At 44.0% G+C, this 24,773-nt stretch overlaps 1 protein-coding gene across 4 annotated transcripts in view; it reads left to right on the plus strand.

The window, feature by feature from the left end:
- Positions 1-4,912, plus strand: part of RAPGEF2 (Rap guanine nucleotide exchange factor 2) — a 244,697-nt gene extending 239,785 nt beyond the window's left edge. For all 4 annotated transcript variants that reach the window (XM_054989494.1, XM_054989497.1, XM_054989495.1 and 1 more), the window contains 2 exons: positions 1,801-2,106; positions 2,939-4,912. In XM_054989494.1, the coding sequence (XP_054845469.1) occupies positions 1,801-2,106; positions 2,939-2,964 (332 nt within the window). In that variant the 3' untranslated portion in view covers positions 2,965-4,912. The remainder of the gene's footprint in view (positions 1-1,800; positions 2,107-2,938) is intronic.
- Positions 4,913-24,773: the final 19,861 nt, after the last annotated feature.

The raw sequence follows: 24,773 nt of genomic DNA on the forward strand, positions 1-24,773 counted from the left end.
GAATGGATCTCTTTTGCCTGAAGAGCAGTTGTAATTCTGAGACATCTCTAGCCACCACCTGCAGGTTGGCAACCCTGGTGGAGATCCACAAACTTGTAGTAGAGCTGTGGCAAACAGGAGAGTTTCCTCAAAAGCACTGGAGTGCCACTTTAAGGTCATACTGTCAGATTATTCAGTAGCTGTCCAGTCTTAATTACATCTTGTTTATTCTCAACAGCTGTGAGTTGTATATATATAAAAACCCTAAAGCCCCTTTAGGTGTATGTAAGGGTTTGCTCTTTGCCTTTGAGGAGCTGGTGAGTGGAGTAACTGAAATTACTTTGTTTTGTGCATACAACTCACAGCTGCTGAGAATAAACAAGATGCAATTAAGACTGGACAGCTACTGAATAATCTGACAGTATGACCTTAAAGTGGCACTCCAGTGCTTTTGAGGAAACTCTCCTGTTTGCCACAGCTCTACTACAAGTTTGTGGATCTCCACCACGGTTGCCAACCTGCAGGTGGTGGCTAGAGATGTCTCAGAATTACAACTGCTCTTCAGGCAAAAGATATATATATATATAAAAAAAAAAGCGGGTTATAGGCCTATATATAGGCCTGATATACAGTTACTGAAACTGTATATCAAGGAAAGAACTAACTCCCAGATACAAAAAAGGAAAGCAAGGTGGTATATGTGCATATTCAATTCATCTCTCATACCTTTTGGAGCCCTCAAATGTTGTGAATAAGTGGTCTTTCATTTCAGACCGCTTATTCACAAAATTTGAGGGCTCCAAAAGGTATGAGAGATGTACTGAATATGCACATATACCACCTTGCTTTCCTTTTTTGTATCTAGGAGTTAGTTCTTTCCTTGATACACAGTTTCAGTAACCCTTTTTTATGTTTGTACATGTGTGAATGGCTTTAGGCAACTTGACTGGAAAAGATGATATAAACTTTTAAAAATAAGTATATAACTGGATAAGAAATGAGTAAAAATAGCGCTCAAGGAACAGATAGATATTTAATTTCAGTTATACTTTTTGAGTATATTTTTATTGGGATTGAACAGAGAATTAAACAGGATAGAATTGGGTGAAATTATCACAACTTGAAGTCAAGTGAGAGTTTAGCAGTATACACGTATAATACTAATGCATAAGTGATTTTAATTTTATCTGTTTTACAATGCAGTTCCGTATGCAAGCTGAGTTAATGCTATTTGCATTTTTTTCTGTTTTCCCCCCTAGAAGATAAAAACAAAGTAATGACTATACTGCATATTTTTTAAATCAACTGTGTTCTTTAGATATCTAAGGAGTTCTTTTTCAACATGTCATCATGCCATGCATGTATAATTTTAAGTCTTATCACTAGCCAATTTCTCTTATTGTCTCATAGCTTACTGTGTTCACATAGTCACAAGCCAACCAAAATTAATGTACTTCTAGATCCTGTTAAATTAAGAAAACTTTAAATACATATTCAACTCTTCCTTTGAAATCAGTGAGGTATACGTTTTCATATCTTTGACTAGGATGTGTGCATACTGTGTTATTTTATGCTACACTATTTCAAAGCCTGCGCTTTAACTGAGGTAAGCAGGGTTGCACTTACCTATAACTCTTGTTCATCAGGTGGTCTTTATGTGCCGCACACATGGGACTGCACAGAAGACATGACAATGAACATCAGAGTTACCTGAATTATAACAATATAGCCAAAATCTGTGGATTCATAGTTTTGTGATAGTTTCTGATAAATATATATAAAAATGATCACCATTGCTGATCTTGCACTGTTTCACTGCAGCTCGAAAAGAGGGCCGCTACCGTGAACCTCCACCAACTCCACCTGGTTATATAGGAATACCTATTGCTGACTTTACAGAAGGAGTTTCCCACCCAACCCGAAAACCTCCAGATTACAATGTAGCACTTCAGAGGTCTAGGATGGTGGCACGATCAAGCGAAGCTTCTGGGACTTCGACTTCACAGCAGCAATCACAGGGTCATTCATCTAGCAGGCCTGTTAACAAACCTCAGTGGCACAAACCAAATGAGTCAGACCCACATCTTGCTCACTATCAGCCTCACGGGTTTTCCACAGAGGAGGATGGTAAACAGCTTATCACATTTTCGAAATGATATGTAAAGAATTCATGTCCAAAGGGCTTTTTTATATCCAGAAGAGTTTTCACATGTTGCAAAAAGAGCCTCTGAGCTCAGAAGTATTTCTGTTTTGCTGCCTAATGGTTTCTTGTGAAATAACAGCTGTTAAGATGAGCTGTTTTTGTGGCAAACATGCTAGGTTTCTCCAACTTTGTTTGCAACCCTGCCTTAGTGCTGAAATATATCATGCCAAGAAAACAGAAGTTATTTCTATCCAGCTGTACCTGGAAAATCTCAGGGATCTATGACCAACCTTTGAAAGATGTGATATATTTCTATAAGTGCTGAAAGCTCATACTCATTTTGGGTCTTGTTTGATGTGGTGTCTAGCTTTGCATTGAGGCTGCACTTCCACAGGCACAATCCTCAAGATGTGTCTTCATGGTGTAAAACCCGAGAGAGGTCTGTGTTTTATGTCTAAACCGCTATAAAGTCAGCACTCTCTCTGAAGCATATGCAAAGCTGGCAAGTTTGTACTTAATAGAGCCAAGCATAAGGATATTCAATGTTTGTGACAAGTATAAATTAGAACTTTATTGAATGAATGCAAAGAAGAAAAAAGTAACAATTAGATTTGTTTCAGTTAAAGTCAAGTTGACAGAACATCTTTTAAGATCAAGTATTTGTGTTATTCTAAGGGAAAAGTCAGGGGTAATACTTTTTTTTTTTAAAGCGTCACCATTTAATGGAAATAAAATGAGAATATTGATCAGATAAATTAGCTACTTATTTTCAAAGAGCCTGAAATGTATTTCCCTCCTGTCCTATTATGTTTGCAGAAGATGAACAAGTTTCTGCCGTTTAAGAACTGGGGATTTCTGGATCCCGGGTGAACTAACATAAAGGAGAGCACAAGACGACGCCCCCAGTACGGAGCCTTGGAACTCTAATGAAAGGATGGTGGACCTGTTTGCCTCCTTCCCTGCCTTAAAGCAGCATGGGGCTTCTTCTCCCCTTCTTCCCCCACTCTTATTCCCCTTGCATGTGAAATACTGTGAAGAAATTGCCCTGGCACTTTTCAAACTGTGTTGCTTGAAATGCACAGTGCAGCATTCTCCCAGCTCCCACTGTTGCTGTCTGCCACATCACACGGTATCATTCCAAATTCCAAGATGAATGCATCATGACTGCACTCCCCCGAAGCCTGGAAGCATTTTAAAAAATCTTCCTCAGATCACAGTCCTAGCTCTTCACCTCTTTGGGATAATGAGATCAACTAGTAGACAAAGCTACATTTGGCCTTTTACCTACTAAGAGAGAAACTTGTTGAAATTCTTCAAGTACACAGTGCTTGTTTGCTTGTTTACATTGCCTTTGTTGCTACTCTAAATGTTGTGTTCAGAGGGGAAAAGTTACACCTGCATAATTACAGTATTATTTTTTATTTTTAACAAGGGTTGCCAGCCTGGACTACTTTTTTAAAAGTATATATATATATATGTATGTGGCTAAGCAAAGATGGCATGGTTTATAGGGAGGGTTACAGCCTTTCATTGACCTTCGAGCTTCATTTTTAGTGTTCCACTCAAAGCACAGCTAATAACTTTTTGAATTGCTGATGTTTCTGATTTGCATCTGTAATAATGCAGGGCTGTTGAGTCTTACAAATAATCAGTGGAGAAAGAGGACTTTTGTGTCCCTTTCTTGTGCCTTGAGGAAGACAGAACGGTGAGCAAAAACACTGTCCCACTCAGATGACAAACAGCAAACTCACCTTTCACATCTGTTTCCCTTTTTTTTAACCTTCCCCTGCATACTTCAAGTAATTATTGCTGTCACACAGAAATTACCTGGATGACACAACTGCTAAGGCAATTTGGATTCTAATGCCAGCTTCTAGTACTGATCTAATAATCTCCTTTTTTATTGGGTTGAGCATTAGGAAATAAAGATCCCATTAAATAAAGAGAAATAATCAGTATAGATGAAGCAGCCTTTGCAGTGTAGAAATATTTACAGTGATTTATGGCTTTTAAGGAACACTGCATGTGTAGAGAAGGCCAATGGATAGCAATCATCAGCTCACAGCTGCTATTAGCCCCTGAGTGACTGAATGACACTCCCCCCTTCTATTTTTGTGTTGGTTTTGCACAGACTCCGGAAAAGTGAAGGCTGCCAATCCGAGTAGTACTCAAATGTGAGGAACTGCTGGTCTTGGATTTTTTTCATTGAACTCAGCTGATCATATTGATCAGTCGCTAAACGTAAATAGCTTCAACTTTTAAAGATCAAATTGCAGTGTTTTTTCACTGTATCGAACAATGTCAGTGCTTTATTTAATTACTCTCTTTCTCCTGTAATCATGGCTTTTTGTCTATTTGCTTATATATCATATTGTCAATTATGCATTTGTAATTTTACATGTAATATGCATTTGCCAGTTTCATTATATAGGCTATGGACCTCATGTGCATATAGCAAGACAGAAGAAACCTAGCTCTATCACAAGTTGCACAAATGTTATATAGGCATTTAAGTAATTGTAGACCATAGGACTGCTAATCTCAGTTCACTCTGTGATGTCAAGTGCAGAATGTACAACTAACTGGTGATTTCCTCATACTTTTGATACTACTTGTACCTGTATGTCTTTTAGAAAGACATTGGTGGAGTCTGTATCCCTTTTGTATTTTTAATACAATAATTGTACATATTGGTTATATATTTTTGTTGAAAATGGTAGAAATGTACTATGTTTATGCTTCTATCCAGTTTGTATGAAGCTGGAATATAAATAAATATAACATTAATGATCCTTGTGTTATATTTGTGCAATCCATATAGTTGGTATTCATGTTTGTGCACCAGTTCAGTTTCACGTGCTAGTCTCATTGTTGCTATTGGAGGCTATCCTATTTATAGCAAAGATCATCATCTAGTAGTTAAGACATCAGCAAATCTTTATGATATATAGTGAAATGACACCAGCATAATGGTTAAAAAGCCCAGGTCATACTGACTGCCAAGTTAATGTTCCTTAAATGAAACATAAATTAAAACTCTATTTGACTTTGGACTTGCTGTAAAAGTAACCGGAGAAGAAAGTAGCCCCTGGGGGGTTTTTGCGTGTATACTTTTCTTAAAGCCATCTGTGAAGGAACAGACGCACAATCCTTTCCCTATTCATTCTGGTTAACACCCAGGAGGCCAGAAAAACTCTCCAGCCATCCCAAGTTTTCACTTGATGACGCCAGCCCTTACCCTCACTCCCCAGGGATGCCAGAAACAAACTGGGGACCACTTTCCTGCCAAATGGAGTCATATATCTGGCACTCTGTACTTGTGTTGCCATTTAGAGGCTCTGCCTAGTTGCCACTCTTCCTGTTGCACTCCTACAAGCGTGAGAGGGGACAATCTATGGCAATTTTGAGCTATCACGCTCCAGAGATGGCAAGTTTACTTGCTGCCCTTCTCCATTACAGCACTTCAGATAACAAGACCAAATAGGCGTGGTACTTTTTCCAGAGATCAGACTAAGAATGTTCAAAATAGAAGGAAGTTTAATAAATGAATAAAAATATTACCCATGCTCTATTCAAGCACTTCAGGTTGAGCAGGGGAACAAAGAAAAGGTGTGAAAATGCAGCCCTGTTTTTCTATACGCTGAACTTATCTTGAACAATCTTTAATTAGAACAGGTTAGCTTTACTTGTCGTTGCTGTAGTTTAAAGTGCATCATTACTTTAGTTCTGATGGTTGGAACTTTCCACTGTCTCCTGCTGTGTGGACAGGATGGAGTCCTTAGGTATAAGCTTAGTTCTGCATGGCATGCCCCCCCCCCACTTGGGATGACCTTACTGCCCCTTCCTGTTCTTTAATCTTCCCAGTTTTATGGCTCTGGGTGTGACTTACTAGCAGGGTATGTAAACCATTCTCCTGCTGCAGCCAGAGTCATTAGCATAACCAAGAGCTTGAGTGCTCTGTACTTGGAGCTTGGTGACTCCTTTCAACTCTCTCCTTTCTGCCAGCTGAGAATTTGCAGCTGGATTCCTGTTCATGAACAGAGTGTTGTCACAATAATTGAAATATTGGGGTGAATTCTTATGTGGAGTATGTTTCTCTATATCATCCATTATTCCAGCTATTGGATGAGACTGTCCTTTGCTCACCTCACTTTGAATAAGAAGAGTCTGCAGATTTTTTTTACTCAGTATTCCTTTTAGTTATGCATTCCATTAGCTAGTACTGAAAGATCCATCGAGCTAGTTCCATGAGCCTAAGAAGATTTGTAATGGAATCTAGGCATAGCTTGCTGAGGTAGGGGGTAGAAGTGCGTATGAGCCTAAGCAACTTCCAGAATTCATCTTTCCAAAATACCATTTTTGAAATATCAGGAAATCTTTCCTTTGCTGCATTTCAGCCTGTTTTTTTTTCTTCTTGTGTTTCCAGTGAAATAGAGGGGACTCATCATCAGGCTGGTTGTTTATTATTAACTTACTCCTAAGGGAGGGGGGAAAAGATGTTTCAGGCCATGATCTTGTGGATTTCTCCTTCATAGCCTGAAACATCTTCCCTGTTGCCTTGTGAGGTGGATAATAATATCCAGCCTGGTGAAGAGTTCCAGAGTACTTGAAAGTGTACTGTATTTTGTGTAACTTTACTTTGATTTTTTTTACTTTAGACCAGTATGGCTACCTGCAACTTCTGGAAACTTAAGCGTGGCATTTTACTCCCTTTATGAGATCCATATTATGCTGCCTACATGACTTTCTTAGTGTTCCCTTAAATTTTTGCTACCACTAAAAACTCTTGACTTAGTTCTCTCAATTTGACCCATAGTCAAGGGAAGCTTAGCAGGATTTGAGTCCAGTGGTACCTCAGAGACCAACTAGATTTTACGGTGTAAGTTTTTGAGAGTCAGAGCTTCCTTCTTCAGACATGACATCATGTCTACCCACCTAAAACTATCCATAGGTAAATTTGGTTATATTTGGTAGAATGGCAGACTGGTCAGCATATGTGGGTGGCTGTAAAGAGATCCTTTATGCTATCTAAAATAGATGTTTTACTTAAACAGCAATGGGTGAAGAGTTCCACTGAGGAGACCTGGAGGAAACATGGTATTTTTCTAATAGTAAACAACTGAGACAAGGATGGCTTGGAAGTACCTTCAGGGTCCATAAAATTACAGTTATTGAGAGTGAAGAGGTTGGCCAACATCTTGTAGGTAGAGATGTTATGTCCCACCCACCCACCCCCCGCCCAAGGAGAATTGCTGGCTCACTTGGTTTCTTTGGTTCTGTTGTTTTGGCAGCGTATTTCTGGATTGCAGTCCTGGCTCAAGTGGTAGAGCCAACAGCCTCTCAGACAACCATGGCAATGTGCAATTGTGCAAAAAGCAATGTGATTAGCATGCTCTTGCTGCACAGTTAGGAGAGGGAAATACTTAGAAAACCCCTGGTACTGGGGAGATAACAAGCACTCAGCTTACAGGCCTGACTGGGGTTGACTGGTTAAAGTAGAGTTATATATCATATCAGTAGTTCTACATCTTGTGTCTATAGAGTAGCAGCATACTAAAGAAGCTGATACAAGGCAAGTAAATAAATTGTTTTTATGAGATACCGTTGGAACTGCTATTTTTCATCAGCCCAATCATGTGTAAATTGGGTGTAGATCTAGTTATTATTAGCTTGTTTCATATGCATTATATTGCAGTGCACCACCAAATGATCAAAATCTGTCCCTGCCTCTGTGGAAATGTAAGTGCCTTGTCAAGGTTAATATATACAGTTTCCATATATAACATGTACTTCTGAGGTAGTATCCTCTAATAGACTTTAAAAGACTTCATTTGGGGAAGGTCACTTTCCTTCAGTTATGAAATATGCCTTTTCAAATGAAGTGTGTCAGTATCTAAAAACCAAGGAGCTAGATGGCCTGAATCAATACACACTTTGCAGCCTGCCCAAATGAATGTGTGTGCTTGACAGATATTGCTTCAGTATTTTGTGATGTTTAATAACTGCAACAGCTGCTTAGTCAGGACAAAGTTCTTCAGACTTCCATGTGAAATAAAAAATCTTTATATTATATTAAGCACACATTTTTAGCTTAAATATTCTTTTGACAGAACACACAGGATTATAAATATTCTTTACCCCAAATGGTATTCTTTGGAGAAACCACCGCCATGCATCTTCATTTGGAATGATCTCAAGTAATGTCATGTCCCCCACCTTTAAAATAGCTCCTATTGTTTCTGAACTCATTCCAGAATTTTAACCTTGTCCTTCTAGTATCATTAGTGGGAGCATGACAGGGTTAAAATTTTGGAATGAGTTCAGAAACAATAGGAGCTATTTTCAGGGTAGGAAGAAAAATCCCCAGTCCTCTGCAAAATTCCTGTTGCTTGTTAACCCCAGAGCCTCCTACTTTAATTATTTGATTTACTTAAAACATTATTAGTCACCTTTCCACTTTAGAGAACTCAAGAGGGCCTATACTCCTACAGCCTATGCAGCCAGTGGTACTGGAGACTCTCATGTTGGATCAAACCACAAAATGATAATAGGAATTAAGGGCAAAATTTCTCCCTGAGAAAAACTGTCACACCTCTTCATTAAGGGCTTGCCTTATGAATCATGGGTTCACTTCACACCTAGGCCAAAGTGAATGATGACTGTTTGTGGGATGATAAACTGACATTTCATTCCCCTCAAAGAACATCCTTCACAATTCAGACATGCCTGGATAACTGAGCAAGTCCTTAACCAGCAATGATAACTTCATTTCCTGACTAGACATGGGCACGAAAGAGAAAAAAACCAAAATGAGAGTTTCATGTTTCGTTGCGATCCACGAATCGTGAATCATGAAATTCCACAAAATTGACACGTTTTCTGAAACGATTCATTAGTTTCGCGATTTGTCAGAACCCGGGGCATTTCAGTGGCCCCCTTCATACCTGGAGATGCCAAACTCGCAAGGAGACTTCAGCAGGCTCTCCTCCATCCACCCTTCCCGTTTGCAATATGTTGATCAGGAAGGTCAACGGGAAGGGTGGGAAGTGAAGTGCTGCCAGAGTGCATGACTGAAACAGGTACAAGGAGTTGCTGGATCAGAGGAGGACAAAGGACCAGTCATGAAGATGGAGACAGAGTCAGGGGTGGACGGCAGGCAGGGACAGTCCCAAGAGTTTGGGATGTGGAGGACAAGCTGAATGGAAGCTCTCCAGATGGCTAAGAGTGCTGCCAATCAAGGGTAAGTGGCCTATGATTGGGGTTTCCAATGGCAACAAAAGGTCTGGGCCCATTGTTGCCTAGGGAATCAATGGATCAGCGCCAGCCTGTCTGAAATTACGAAACAGGCCAAAAGTCGTGAATTTCATGATCAGCACGGCCCACAAAACACTTTCGTGATACACGAAATGGCCCGCGATACTTGAAATTTGTGATGAAATTTGCTTTGTATTTCGATTCATGCCCATGTCTATTCCTGACTCATTAGCACATCCCTCAGAGTAGCTAAAATAACAAGAAACGTTTGTTCCCACCACTGACCAGAAAGGGCATATATAGATGATCTCCTTTTAACTGCATTTTAGGATGCTTGAGAGTATGAATGTTTCTCCCTTGCTTTATCTCCCTTGCCCTGCAATGTTTGTTCTCAGCACATTTATCAATGTCTTCCTTGCTTACTTTCCCCCAGTCTCTTCTGCTCTCCCTTGAAGTTCTCTTCCTCCCTCCCTTTCCCTTTCACTCCTTACCAGCTCCTGAGCATTGTGCCACTTCTCTCTCCTTTGTGTCCTCCTATATTTGTTTGCCAAAGCCCCATTCTGTACTCACTTAAAACCTGATCTGTCCATCCCTGATCTACAATATCTTTTCTCCTTTCCCCTCTAATTATGAGAATACCACACATGCATCCATGGTTGGGGTCCATTTGGACTAGCTATAGGTGTTTATTTGGGAAGGTAAAAAGCTAAGGGTAAAGATGAAAACACTTCAGAAAAAGTGACAGTGCGTGGAATGCCAGATTTAGAGAGAGAATGTTCTGCAACTATATTTGATAGAACAACAGGATATATTGTTGTGGGCAGTCAGGGCAAATTTTGTCACGATGCCCTTGCACATATGGATATAGCATAAGCTAGAAAGAGGAAAGGTGTACCGTGGGAACAACAGAATTATTGATAATGTGACCATGTTAAATTAGTGCCACCCATTTCCTCTTTAGCTTCAATGTAAGGGATGGGAAAGCCAAAGCAAATCAGCCAACAAAACCAAGTATCTGACAAAGAGAACTGTGATTCTCTAAAGCTTATGCTACAGTAAAGTTGGATAGTCTTAAAGGTGCTACTGGACTCTTTTCTATTTTGCTACTACAGACTAACACAGCTAACTCCTCTGGATCCAAAACCAAGTAAAATCTGAGAAAATACAGAGTTGGCACATTGTGTTTGTGTGTTATCTGCCGTCATGTCGCTTCTGACTAGGGGTGTGCAAAGGCACACTGTTTCGGGATTCTCATTTCGGGTATACCCGAAACGAGAATCTGTTTCAGCAACAGCTAAATCCAAAACGGCAAGCCGTTTCGGGTTTAGTGGTCCGGGTATCGTTTCGGGTTGTTTCCGGTTTCTTTTCAAAGGGAAAATGCCTCCATCTTCCCGGACGCCTGGGGGAGGCATTTTCCCACTGAATCAAGCCAAAATTGGTGGGAACCTTCCTCTAACTCCTCTCTAACAACCCCCCAAGTTTCAGACCGATTGGACTTTGGGGGGCCATGTTATGGCCCCCCAAACCAGGTCCCCCTATCCTCGCCTAAAAAAGGGAAACATGAACATATTTTTAGCTTGCTGCTGCTAATCTTCTTCATTATTTCCTATGGGGAAAAAATGAAGAGGCAGGCTTGTCTTGCCAGGGGTGGCATTTTGCATGCAAAATGCCCCCCAACCCTCAGGGGCCTTTCTACCACCTTTCCTCCCACCCCCCACCAAGGCTCAGCCTGCTCCCACTTGGGGGGGGCATTTCATGGCCTCCCCAAGTAGGTGCTCTTTTCTCCACCAATTCCACCTGGGGGAGGCTTGTCTTGCCAGGGGTGGCATTTTGCATGCAAAATGCCCCCCAACCCTCTGGGGCCCTTCTCCCACCTCTACTCCCACTCCCCACCAAGGCTCAGCCTGCTGCCACTTGGGGGGGCATTTCATGGCTTCCCCAAGTAGGTGCTCTCAGCCCCCAAAGTCCACCCCCCACAGCCCCACACAAACCCAATTCCCCCCCAGCAGCCACACACAGACTCAAATCCCAATTCCCCCACATTAGCCCCTCACAGACCCAAATCCACCCCCAGAAGCCCCACACCCATAACCCCAGGAACAGGCTGGCAAAGGCCAGCCCTCCCCCTTTGTTCCCTAAGCTGGGAAGTTCTAAACTCTCTTTCCCAGGGCAATTCCGCACAGCCCAGGGGTGCCACAATGGTGGGCAAACTTCTGAGTGCCAACTTGTCCTTGGGAAAGAGCACCTGACCTGACACACAGACAACCACCCCCTGACACCCCCACCACCTACAGAGAAGCCTGGCCAGCCTGCCGTACTGTTTCCTATGATGGGAACCAACTGCACATCAAAGAATAAAACACAAACAACACAAAAAATTTTTAAAATTATTTTCTCACTTTCAAAGTACAAGTAGGCAAAGCATTATGACACATTACACCAGCAGTCCCCCACACAGAAAAATAACACAACTCACTTGACATCAGAGAATCACAAAAACACAATTCCTGTCAAAAACACTTTATTTCTTGAACAGCTTTAGGTTACACAGCAGGGGGGCACACCAAAGGGTATGACAGAAGTATCTTACACAAAAATAACACAACTCACTTCACATTAAAGAATCACCCAAAAACACTTCAAAAACACTTTATTTCTTTAACTGTTTTAGGTTACACAGTAGGAGGGCACAACAGGGCATGAAAGCAGCGTACTACACAAAATAATACAGCCCACTTCACCTTTTTTGACAGCAATTGTGTTTGAGTGTTTCTCGGATGTGAAGTGAGTTGTGTTATTTTTGTGTAGTAGACTGCTTTTACACCCTGTTGTGCCTTCCTACTGTGTAACCTAAAGCAGTTAAAGAAATAAAGTGCTTTTGACAGCAATTTTTTGGGGTGATTCTTTAATGTGAAGTGAGTCGTGTTATTTTTGTGTAAGATACTGCTGCCATGCCCTTTGGTGTGCCCCCCTGCTGTGTAACGTAAAGCTGTTCAAGAAATAAAGTGTTTTTGACAGGAATTGTGTTTTTGTGATTCTCTGATCTTAAGTGAGTCATGTTATTTTTCTGTGTGGGGGACTGCTGATGTAATGTGTCATAATGCTTTGCCTACTTGTACTTTGAACGTAAGAAATGTTTTTTAAAAAACTTTATGTTGTTCGTGTTTTATTCTTTGTTGTCCAGTTGGTTCCCATCATAGAGAACAATGGGGCTGGCTGGCCAGCCATCTCTGTAGGTGGTGGGGGAAATTGAGGGAGGGTTTCTGTAGTTCAGGTGCTCTTTCACAGGGACAAGCTGGCACTCAGAAGTGTGTCCACCATTGTGGCATCCCTGGGCTGTGCACATTTGCTCTGGAAAACAGAGTGTTATAGTTCACAGCATAGGAAGCAAAGGGAGAAGGCTGGCCAGCCTGTTCCTGGGATTGTGTGGGGCTGCTGGGGCTGGATTTGGGCCTGTGAGGAGCTACTGTGGGGATTTGGATGTGTGTGTGGCAGCTGGGGGAGAATTGGGTATGTGTGGGGCTGTAGGGGGTGGACTTTGGGGGCTGAGAGCACCTACTTTGGGAGGCCATGAAATGCCCCCCCCCCAAGTGGGAGCAGGCTGAGCCTTGGGGCTGAGCCTTGATGGGGGGGTGGGAGGAAAGGTAGGAGAAGGGCCCCTGAGGGTTGGAGGCATTTTGCATGCAAAATGCCACCCCTGGCAAGACAAGCCTCTGTTATTTCCCAGCTGGAAATAGTGCAGAAAGGGGAGGAAGAGCACCTACTTTGGGAGGCCCCCCAAGTGGGAGCAGGCTGAGCCTTGGTGGGGGGTGGGAGGAAAGGTAGGAGAAGGGCCCCTGGGGGTTGGGGGTTTGCATGCAAAATGCCACCCCTAGCAAGACAAGCCTCTGTTATTTCCCAGCTGGAAATAGTGCAGAAAGGGGGGCGGGGGAAGAGCGTCTACTTTGGGAGGCCATGAAATGCCTCCCCCCCTAAGTGGGAGCAGGCTGAGCTTTGGTGGGGGGGTGGGAGGAAAGGTAGGAGAAGGGCCCCTGAGGGTTGGGGGCATTTTGCATGCAAAATGCCCCCCCTAGAAAGGCAAGCCTGCCTCTTCATTTTTCCCCCATAGGAAACATGGAGATCAGCAGCAGCATCCACAACGTAAGAGATCAGCAGCAGCAAGCAAAAACCTTTCCCTTTTAGGCGAGGATAGGGGGACCTGTTTTGGGGGGGCATAACTTGGCCCCCCAAAGTCCAATCTTTCTGAAACTTGGGGGGTTGTTAGAGGGGAGTTAGAGGAAGGTTCCCACCAATTTTGGCTTGATGTGGTGGTAAAATGCCTCCCCCAGGCTTCCGGGAAGCCTGGGGGAGGCTTTTTCCCATTGAAATGCATTACTAAAACAAGCTGAAATACCGAAACGTTTCGGAAATGGCTGTTTCGGGAAAACCCGAAACAACCCGAAACAGGTTGTTTCGGGGTTTTTTTCGGGTATCATATACCCGAATTGCACACCCCTACTTCTGACTTGTGGCGAAATGAAAGACCTCCAAAATGTCCTATCATTAACTGCCTTGCTCAGATCTGGCAGACTAGTGGACGTGGCTTCCTATCTCATGTTGCGCCTTCCTCTTTTCCTTACTGCCTTCCTCTTACCCTAGTATTATTGACTTTTCCAGTGAGTCTTTTCATGATGTGACCAAAGTATGATAGCCTCAGTCTCGTCATTTTAGCTTCTAGAGAGAAATCAGGCTTGATTTGATCTAGAACCCACTTACTTGTCTTTTTGGCTGTCCATGGTATCCATAAAACTCTCCTCCAGCACCACATTTCAAATGAAACAACTTCCTTCCTGTCAGCTTTCTCAGTGTCCAGCTCTCACACACCCATACATAATAATGAGAAATACCATAATGTGGATTATCTTGATCTTGGTCCTCAAAGAGACATCCTTATCTTTAAGGACCATTTCAAGTTCCTACATGGCTGCTCTTCCAAGTCTAAATCTTCTGATTTCTTGGGTGCAGTCTCCCTTTTGGTTGATGATTGAGCGAATGAATAGAATATCTTGTAAGAATGTCAATTTTTTCTTTGTAAATCTTAAAATTGTGTAATTCCTCAGTAATAATTCCCTTTGTCTTCTTGATATTTAGCTGTAATCCTGCTTTGGCACATTTATCCAGCAGTAGTCGTTTCAAGTCTTCACTATTTTCTTCCAGTAATGTAGTGTCATCTGCGTATCTATATTGTCTGCATAACAATATCTGCGTATTGTTAATGTTCTTTCCACCAATTTTCACTCCCATCTTTTTTTAAATCTAATTCAAGTTTCCTTATATGTTCTGCATATAGGTTGAACGGATAAGGAGATAATATACATTCTTGTCTGACACCTTTTCCAACTGGATACCATTCTTTTTCTCTATATTCTGTCCTGATAGTAACCTCCTGTCCATAGTACAGGTTGTGCAGCAAAACAATCAGATGTAGTGGTACACCCATTGCTTAACATCATCCCCAGTTTTCCACAAACCACACAGTCAAAAACTTTGCTGTAAATTTTAAAACACAGGCTGATTTTCTTCTGAAATTCCTGGGTTTGCACCATTAACCATGGTACATTTGCAATGTAATCTCTAGTGTCTCTTCCTTTTCTGAAACCAGCGACCTCTGGCATTTTTCATTCCATATTTTATTGTAGAATTTTGAGCATCACATTGCTTGCATGAGAAATTAATGCAATGGTCCAATAGTTGCTGCACTCTTTGGAACCCCCTTTTTTTGGAATTGGAATGTAGACTGAACGTTTCCAGTCCATGGGCCATTCTTTGGTTTTTCATATTTGTTGACAGATTCCTGTTAAGATTTTGATGGACTGTTTGTAGTTTTCTGATTGAAAATGTCCTGATTCGGTCCACATTTGTTCATTCACACCCAGGATTGCAATGTTTAAATGTTCCATTTCTTGTTTTACAATTTCTAGCTTACCTGGCTTCTTAATTCTCATGTTTCATGTTCCTATTACGTGTGTCATACAGCTTTGGATATTTCTTTTGCATCTATTCACATCAGCAGCTCAACATCCTTATGGCTTTAATTCAGTCCCAGCATTAAGAAGCTGAAGTGACACTGCCATTGTCTGCAAAAGATCCTCTACCAGTGTCACTTTCCACTACTGCTGCTGCCGCCCAGTAGCTATCCACCCCCATCACCATTGGAACTATCAGTTCTCTTCTGCTGATGTGACCCTTGATTCCTGAAGGGGGTGGATGCATCTTAGTTTCATGTCTCAGCTTTGACTATTCCACCTTAAGTGACTCTGCTAGGAGTTTAAACTCTTGACTGAGTCTGCGCTGCTGATGGTATTGCTCTCAGCTTCACCGACACACTCAAACCACCTCACCACATTAAGGAGTGTATCCATGAGGGAAGTTGGCACATTACAAAGATGTAATTAATGATAATGTGGTTCTCCCCTCGTGGTGGAGAGTGCCCTCAAGTCATAGCTGATTTATGGCGACCCCTGGTGGGGTTTTCATGGCAAGAGACTAACAGAGGTGGTTTGCTATTGTCTACCTCTGCAACTCTGCTCTTCTTTATCAGTAGTCTCCCATCCAATTACCAATCAAGGCCGACCCTGCTTAGTTTCTGAGATCCAATGAGATCAGGCTCGCCTGGGCTATCCTAACTCAGAAATGTTAGCAGGTGGGAACAAAACATCTATTTTTAGTTATTTACAAGTGAAAAGTTGTTTAAATTGAGAAGGCTTGGATCCCTAAGGGAGTTAACAGATTACAAGAAATTAGCAGTAATAAATATCCTGGGACACCTTTCAAAAATATTCTCACTGTTGCTGAAGCTAGAAAGAAAAGGGAATTAAGGGCATGAATTGTAATAGCTTAAAATACTCAGATACAATCTGGACTTGACTGTATGGCAGTATGTATATTTATTTTTATTTATATTATTTATTGTCTGCCTTTCTCACTGAGACTTACTGAAATGCAATACTCTTGGCACAGAGCAATGAACTGACAACTAAAATAAAGGCAACCATACTTTCCTGATAAGGATAAATTTGCACAAACAGTCGACAAGCTGTGCATGTTCTGTGACTGAAAAGTATGCACCGTTGAGAGGTATAAGTGTCATCTTGTGCAGCAATAGAGAAGCTTTTAGTTCATGGAATGCACAGGTGCAAGACCAGAATTATGTACTGGTTAGAGTGCTGGACTAGGATCTGGGAGATCCAGGTTTGAATCCCCACTTTGCCATGCAGCTTGCTGGACCAGTCACTCTCTGTCTCCACCTAACCTACCACAGAGGGTTCTTGTGAGGATAAAATAGAGAGGGGGGTATTGTAAGCTATTTTGGATCTCATTGGGGAGAACAGTGGGGTATAAATGAATAAATAAATTGCAGTACAGAAATAAATGACCAAGGCACAACCAAGCCAGAACCTTGCCTCACAAGATGCTACTGCACAGCCATACAGCTGCGTAACATGGTGATTGAGTCAGACATCAAACACCTACATTGAGGCAATCTATTAAGGGGACTCAACTCATGTCGAAGTAAGGAGTATGAACAAGGAAAGCTCTTGTAGCAATGATATTTGCATTCACATTCTCAGCATCTTGAAGTGAACATAGGGCTAGACTGAGATGATTGATTGGCTGTTCCCTTTGCACTTCATAGCAACATGTCTTTCTCACCTTGTCACAGAAGATTTCAAGTTGTTAAAAGGGGGAAGGTTTAAAAAGAATGAACTGAACAAACATTTTATCACCATGTAAGTACTTTAAAAACAGAGCCACAAACAAAGCAGGCAGCCCCTAAAGCATGAGAAGGACGGGCAGGTCAACGTGGAAATAGAGCAAAGCCCTGAGTGAGGGTTGGGGAAAGTAGCACTCATTCTACAACAAGCCCACATCCTACATCTGTTTCCATGAATGTATGTACATGGTGTTGGAACCAGCCAGCTTTTTCATGCCATCTCATTCAATTCCCCTTCTTAGTATAGCCCCACCCCACATTGCTTTTGTCCACACAGGTTTCATGGTCCCCACTATAGCATTTTTTGTGGTCAAATGGGACCCCCACCTCCCCCCATTTTTACTTGCAGAGAAGTTGGATTGGATCCAGACTATTATTTTGAAGCAGCAGTTTGTGTGTATGTAGTCTTAATGCAATATGTCAGTCACGTAATTCCAAAGTAATCTCTTCCTTTGGGCGAAAAAGCAGTTGCATGCAGTCCCAGCCTTCAAAAATTTTGAAACCACTTGGTCTCCTCTTGTTTGGAAGAGTAAACACCTCAGTATGCTTCTCTCAACTCAAAATGGCTATAAGGTTCAAAAGATACATAGGTTTGTTCTCCACACTCCTGTAACAAAAAACAAGAAACAAAAATGCTTTCTATGTTGCTTTAAACACTTCTTTATGCTAAGCGTTCACTAGCTGTTTCTGAACTTGCCAGTTTCCATAGCAATCAGCATGTGATCACAATGAGGTAGGACCAAATAAGTCCTTGGAATAATGCCAAGAGGATGCAGCTTTTCTGAAGTATTCTGCATACCCTCTGTTTGTTATAAGAGAATGGTTAATTAAGGTTACATATGTCACTTCTTAAACAGTGATTATGATTTTGTGGACCCCATCATGAGAATATAGGGTCCACTGGCCTTGTTTTTTAAAGCTGCAGAGGTGATCTGTAGGGCACTGCTCTGTGACACACCCTGATGTATATGGGGGGGGGGGGAATCAAGGAGGCAGCTTCTTTTACTCCTTTGTAAAAATGACTGTTTCATGCATATGGGAGAATGAGGAGGAAGAATGCTGAGATGACAGAATGGACTGCACCACTTCACACTACCAAGAGTGAATAACAGTTCTGAATGTTCCTTTGTATGAAACTCCATGATCTCCCGCCAGCAGCTTTAAGGTTTTTTACTGCCTTGGTTTTCTACCATCTCATTTTCCTGCAGGAGTGGTAATTTCCACAAGACTTGCCTTTCAGGCAAAGGTCCAAATAACCAGTAAGGCTCACAGATTTGTTTCCTTCAGTGCCTTGCAATGCTTGAACCTCAGTATTCCAGAACCCTTTCTGCAGTTCCTTTCCTTTCCCGGTACAGCTCTTTTGGCCATAGCCTTAAGCCTGATCCTGCATTAACAAACAAAAACCAAAATACTACTGCTAATATTACCAATAATAATAATAATAATAATAATAATAATAATAATAATAATAATAATAATAATAATAAAAGAATCTCACTCCAATCACAAAAGTTTTCTAATTTTAGACCGGATTACTAAAAGGTAGGATGCCAGTGACCTGGTAATATATGGGTTTTATCTTGTAATATATGGGTTTTTATCTTGTAAAAGAAAAGAAAGGCTCTTATTAATATTTGTAAGCTCATTCTTCTCCAAGTATCGAGGTAATCCATCTTTGTCTCTCATCATTGAAATTTGGGCATTCAGCAACTAGATGAGTCAAGGTGCCTATTATCCCTGTATCGCAGGAACACCTACATTCTGAAAAGGGAATTCTCAAAAAGCGACCTTTCATTTCTGAAGTTAATACAGCATTCGATCTAGCAGTCAAGAAAATATTTCGATATTGAGGTATCGTCATGGACTTAAATATGCTGGTAAAGTAACTGGAGGTTCAAGTCCATTACAGACAAGGGAACATACCCTTCTTGCTCACTGATTTGTACTTCTGAAATCTAACAGCAATGACTGCTTTTTGACCCTTTGGAATGTGGTTTTCTCACTTCCTACAGAAAGTAGTAAAATTCGAGTAAAGTCTAATTATTCCAGTCTCTGATCAACCAGCCTCTTCCATTTACCCTGGAAGGGATCTTCTCTTAATCTAAAAAGGAGTTTAGATCTGTAGTTAAAAAGGATCTTGATTCTAAGTCTAAATGCACCCAGCCAAGCTAGTGATTCTAATGAAGAGATTGCAAATTCTTGGCGGATAGCTATACTGGATACACACTTTGGTAACCTGGTTATTTTTCTCAGGAATTTTAATAAAAAGGAATCAATAGTCTTAGATATACCTTTGACCCACACTCCAACACCATAAAGTATTTGATTAATTTTACCCCCAAAGGTCTTTATAGCTGCTGGGTAATATTTCCCTCCTTCTGTGTGAAAAAACCATGTCAAAGCATTTAAATATAGTGTTACCTTTAGGAGATGGATTGGAACTGATTTTTCCAAGATACGTCTTGGGAGAATTTAATTCCTAAATATCTAAATGTTGTTACTTGTTCGGTGTTGGTATCTGCTGTCCTGCAGACCTTTTTCTTCGGGTGGCATCCTCTTGCAAAGACAACTATTTTGGATTTCTCAGCATTTACAGTTAAGCCTTTCAGTCCTATCAATGTGCGAGATAGTAGCGCAGTGTCATCAGTGTAAATTAGAATTAAAAGATCTTGATTATTGAGGGTGGGTGCATGGTGGGTAGGTCCTGAAGCTGCTTTAATGATATCATTGGTGTAAAGATTGAATAAATAGGGAGATAAAAGAGAACCTTGTTGGACACCTTTAGAGGTTGAGATGGGATCTGTAGTCTGGCCTTCAGGGCTACATCTGATTTCCACTTCTGTGTCGCAATACAATCTAATCAATAGCCACAGCAAGCGCCTGCTGATCGTAGTTTCCTTTAGCTTCTGCCATAGTCTAGTACTAGATATGTTTTTGAATGCAGAGCGTAAGTCCATGAAGGCTACATATAAATGATTAGTGGTTTACTTTCCAATCAAATGGGCCAAAACCAGGCAGTGATCACCTGCAGAGTATCCTTCGTGGAACCCACCTTTTTCTTCAGTCAAAATATATGACTCCTCCATCCATTCTTTCAACATTATGCTTAAATAAACTTCATATAATTTCTCAATTACTGAGAGGAGAGTAATTGGGCGATAGTTCTGTGGGTCCTGCCTTTCCCCTTTATTCTTAAAGATCGGTACCACCAGAGCTTTCTTCCAAATAGGTGGAATACATCCCGAATCATTTATCATAGAAAAGAGGGGGGGTCAAAACTTCTGCCCACCACTTCGAGTTTGATTGTAATAGATCTATCGGTACTTCATCCATTCCTGGCGCTTTCCCCAATTTCCTGTTCCTTATTCGGTGTTCAATGGTCTCAACTGATACTGGTGGCCAAGATTCCAGTTTCTGCAGTTTATAGGTCTGGGGATGAGGGAAGTGTCAAAAGAGCATCATTCAGGTTGGATCACATTTCTTTGCAATTAATACTTATAAAATACTGGAGTCATCCTCTAGCATGGGACAGATTTCATGCATTGCTACCCCCCATTCTCCATTATAGGTATTCTGCTACTTCCAGTTGTGCTACAAATGGTCATATTTTTTCCAGACAGGTCAGAACTGAAACAACTTCTCCTTCACGCGAACAGTGCAATGCGGGCTGCTTGCACTTGTGTCCATGTTCATCTTCGTTCTTCTGTGCCTCCACACATGGGGACTGCGCAGGCGCAGGCCAGCCGCCGGAGAATTTTCTAGAGCTTCCATGGCTCCAAAGGGGCCGTTTGTCGCGCGCCTCAGCGACCGTTTTCCCGCCCAAACGGTCACGTGATCCTCCAGCGACCAACGGCCCCTTCCCTCAGTTCTCTTCTTGCCGCCGCTTGGAGAGAACGTGAGCTTCGTTGCTCTGTGCTTTTGTGCTTCGTGCCTTTCTCTAGCTGATTGCTTGGCTTTTGACTTCGGACTTCGTGACCTCGACTATTCTTCGGATCTCGCTTTGGACTTTGACGTGGACTCAGTAATTTGACTCGGACTGTCTTTGACCCTTCTTTCGCGTGCCTCTGGAGATGGCCTCTACGGCTCTCTTCAAGCATTGCCTGCAATGCCACACTAAAATGGCCAAATCCGATGGCCATGATTTGTGCCTTTTTTGCTTGGGGGAGACCCACAATGTCTCGGCCTGTAGGATCTGCCAGGGTTTCACCAGCAAGGCCCAGCAGGATCGCAAGGCCCGGCTAAATTCTTCGCTGTGGCAGAAGGTCATGTCAGAGGGAACCCCGTTACCTCCGTCCAAGGCCGGCCCTAGCCCCTCTGCCGAACGGCAATCAAGAGCTGGCTCAGTGGCCTCCGCGAGGTCGGGGTCGAAACCGCGTCCCCCGAGTGCCTCGGCGTCGAGAGCGGCCTCTCCAGCGCAGGGACCGGTGCGGCCGCCCTGTAGCGCGTCATCCACCAGGTCGGATCCGAGACCGACGTCGGAACCGAGGATCCTGGTACCGAGTCCCCGATCGGAACCGACGACCGGCTCGATTCCGATAAAGTCTAAGAGGTCGAAGCCGAAGTCCCCTTCGAAGGCGAGGAGCGCGTCGGTTCCGAGGTCTTCTTCGGAACCGGCGAAGAAGAAGAAGAAGACCAAACATCATCGGTCGCCGCATCCCGCTCCCCAGGAGGAGGTCATCGTGCTTCCTCACACGCCTTCCCCTCATCTGGGTTCCCCCGAACCAGAGGAACTCTCCGTGCCGGTGCCGGATCCGATGGCCTTTGAGACGGTGCCCGCAGAGTTCTCGTCGGGGCCGGAGCCAAGCCCGCGCCGTCGGAGCCGACCATCTCCTGCCCTTCGGTCGCCGAGATTGGAACCGAGCCCGTCTCCTCATCGTGGCCGTCCATCTCCTGCCCGTCCATCTCCACCTGCTGCCGGTCGTGAGCGACGTCGGTCCGGGGACAGTGTCTGCTCCGCCCGGTCCACTGCGTCCCGACATCGACAGGCCTCTTACCTTCCCTCACCGTACCATTGCCACTGGGAAGGGGCACCTGCCGGTTTCTCCATGTCGGAACCGAGGCCTTCGACATCAAGGCCAGCGTGGACTCCCCCTCCAGTCCAGGTTGAGGAATCCCAGCTCGGTTCCGATGAGGGGGAAGTGGAGAGCCTTGGCGACTATCAATCGGAGTCCTGGTCCGAACCGTCGCCGGCTGAGGATCTGGTGCCATCTGCGGGCTCACCATTCGAGGACCTCCGCATCTACTCCAACCAGATGGCAAGGATGGCTCAGGCTCTCGAGATGGATATCTCTTCGGCAGTCCCCCAGACCAAGGACAAGCTCCTCAAGCGGATCTACGGGGATAATCCGGCGTCCGTTGGCTTCCCCATGCTCGAGGGTATTGAGGAAATCGTGGAGAAGGTGTGGAAGGTGCCCTGTGATCAACCTCCAACATCTAAGAGGATCGAGCAGCTTTATAAGATCAAGCAGGGCACCTGGCCGGCGTTGGTGAAGCACCCTCCACCTTCATCCTTGGTCACGGAGGAATTCAACCCCCGACGATCGGGTCATTCCTCGGTGCCTGCCGATAAAGAGGGCAAGAAGCTTGATGCCATGGGCAGGCGCCAGTACATCGTCCCTTCGCTGGGTCTGAGGATTGCCAACTACCAGACCATCATGGCAGGGTACCAACTGTACCTCTGGGAGAAGTTGGCGTCCTATACCCGAGATCTCCCACCTGAGCAGAAGGCTGTCGTCTCCCTGCTACAAACAGAGGCTGTCCGGCTGTCTAAACAGCAAATGAATGCTGGGAGCCACGCTGCTGACACTGCTGCTAGAGGGATGGCTTCGGCAGTGGTCCTCAGGCGCCACTCCTGGTTGCGGTCTACGGCCCTGTCCCAAGAGGTGCGTTCCAGGGTAGAGAGCATGCCCTTTGAAGGGGACTCGCTGTTTTCCAAGTCCACCGACGAGACCCTGAAAAAGAAAAAAGAGGACAGACAGACGGCGCGGTCCTTGGGTCTGGCTCCTGCGGACAAGCCCTCCTCCAGGCCACGGTACGCTCCCCGGTCCGGCCCTTACCATTACCAGGGCAGATACCAACAGCAGCGGCCGGGCTACCAACAGTATCCTGCTTAGCAGCAGCGGCCTTACCCTCCAGCACAACAGCAAAGGAGGCGTCGGCCCTTCAAGCCTCGCCCGGCACAACAACCGGCCCAGCAGAGAGATCAGCAGGGCGCCGGGAGGCAGTACTGACGGGTCACGCCAGCCGTATCCCCGAACTTTTCGGACAGACTGAGTCCACTCCTCTCTGAGTGGGAGTCAATAACATCTGACTCATGGGTCTTAACTATTGTTGAACTGGGATACGGGCTGGAGTTCGTTGAGCTGCCTAGATGCAGTTCACCCCTGACAGCTGTCAATAACACTATGGCCGAGCTGGATGCGGAGATCGTGTCGCTCTTGGCCAAGGGTGCTGTGGAAGAATTGCCCTATGAGGACTCTGTAAAGGGATTCTTCTCTAGGTTCTTCTTGGTCCCTAAGAAGGATGGGGGCTTACGTCCCATTTTAGATCTGAGGGGCCTTAATGCCTTCCTCAAGGTGACCAAATTCAAAATGGTTACGTTGGCGGCTGTGATCGCCTTGCTGAAACAGGGGGATTGGTTTGCAGTTCTTGACTTAAAGGACGCATATTTTCACGTGGGGATACGGGAGGAGCACAGGAAATACCTGAGCTTCGTTCACCGGCAAAGGGTTTTCCGATATAAGGTGCTCCCCTTTGGTCTGTCCACTGCCCCACGAGTGTTCACGAAATGTGTGGCCCCTGTGGTTTCCTTCCTGCGGGAAGAAGGCTGTACCATTTTTCTGTACCTCGATGACTGGCTCATCGTGGCTGAATCGGAGTCTAGGCTGGTGCAGGACATTGGCTTGGTGCTTAGCACTTGCCAACGCCTGGGGCTCCTGGTGAACCTTGAGAAATCCAAACTGGTGCCCAACTGCAAAGTGTCCTACATTGGTGCACTGTTAGACTCTGTGGAGGGTAAGGCCCTGCTCCCTTTGGAGAGGGCCCGGTCCCTAAGGGGTCTAGTGTCCATGTTTAAAAGGAACCGGTTCCAGTCTGTGCACACTATCCAGTGCTTACTAGGGCATATGGCAGCGGCCACCTCTGTGGTGCCCTTTGCTAGGCTGTGTATGCGTCCGCTCCAGAACTGGTTTGTGCGGAGTTACGATGCTCTGCTGCACCCTCCGTCCCTCAAATTCTCTATCCCGAGGGTCATCCTCTCCTCCTTGGACTGGTGGCTGTCTGATGACAACTTGTTTAGAGGGACTCCCTTTGGGTATCAGCACCATGACGTCACGGTTACCACTGATGCCTCTCTGTTGGGATGGGGGGCTTACTGTGGTGATGTGTCTGTGCAGGATGTCTGGTCTGAGAGGGAAAAGACCCTCCATATCAATGTGCTTGAACTAAGGGCCATTCGTTTCGCACTTGTGTCTCTTACAGCACTGCTGAGAAATCGTCAGGTCTTGGTGCAGACGGACAACACGACTGCCATGTACTACGTGAATCAGCAGGGGGGCACAGTGTCCATGGCCCTGTGCCGGGAGGCCACGCTCACTTGGCAGTGGGCTATCAGGAACGGCGTGTCGCTTCGTGCTATACACGTGG

This window comes from Eublepharis macularius, chromosome 10, assembly GCF_028583425.1.
Source record: "Eublepharis macularius isolate TG4126 chromosome 10, MPM_Emac_v1.0, whole genome shotgun sequence".
In the NCBI taxonomy this organism is placed as follows: Eukaryota; Metazoa; Chordata; class Lepidosauria; order Squamata; family Eublepharidae; genus Eublepharis; species Eublepharis macularius.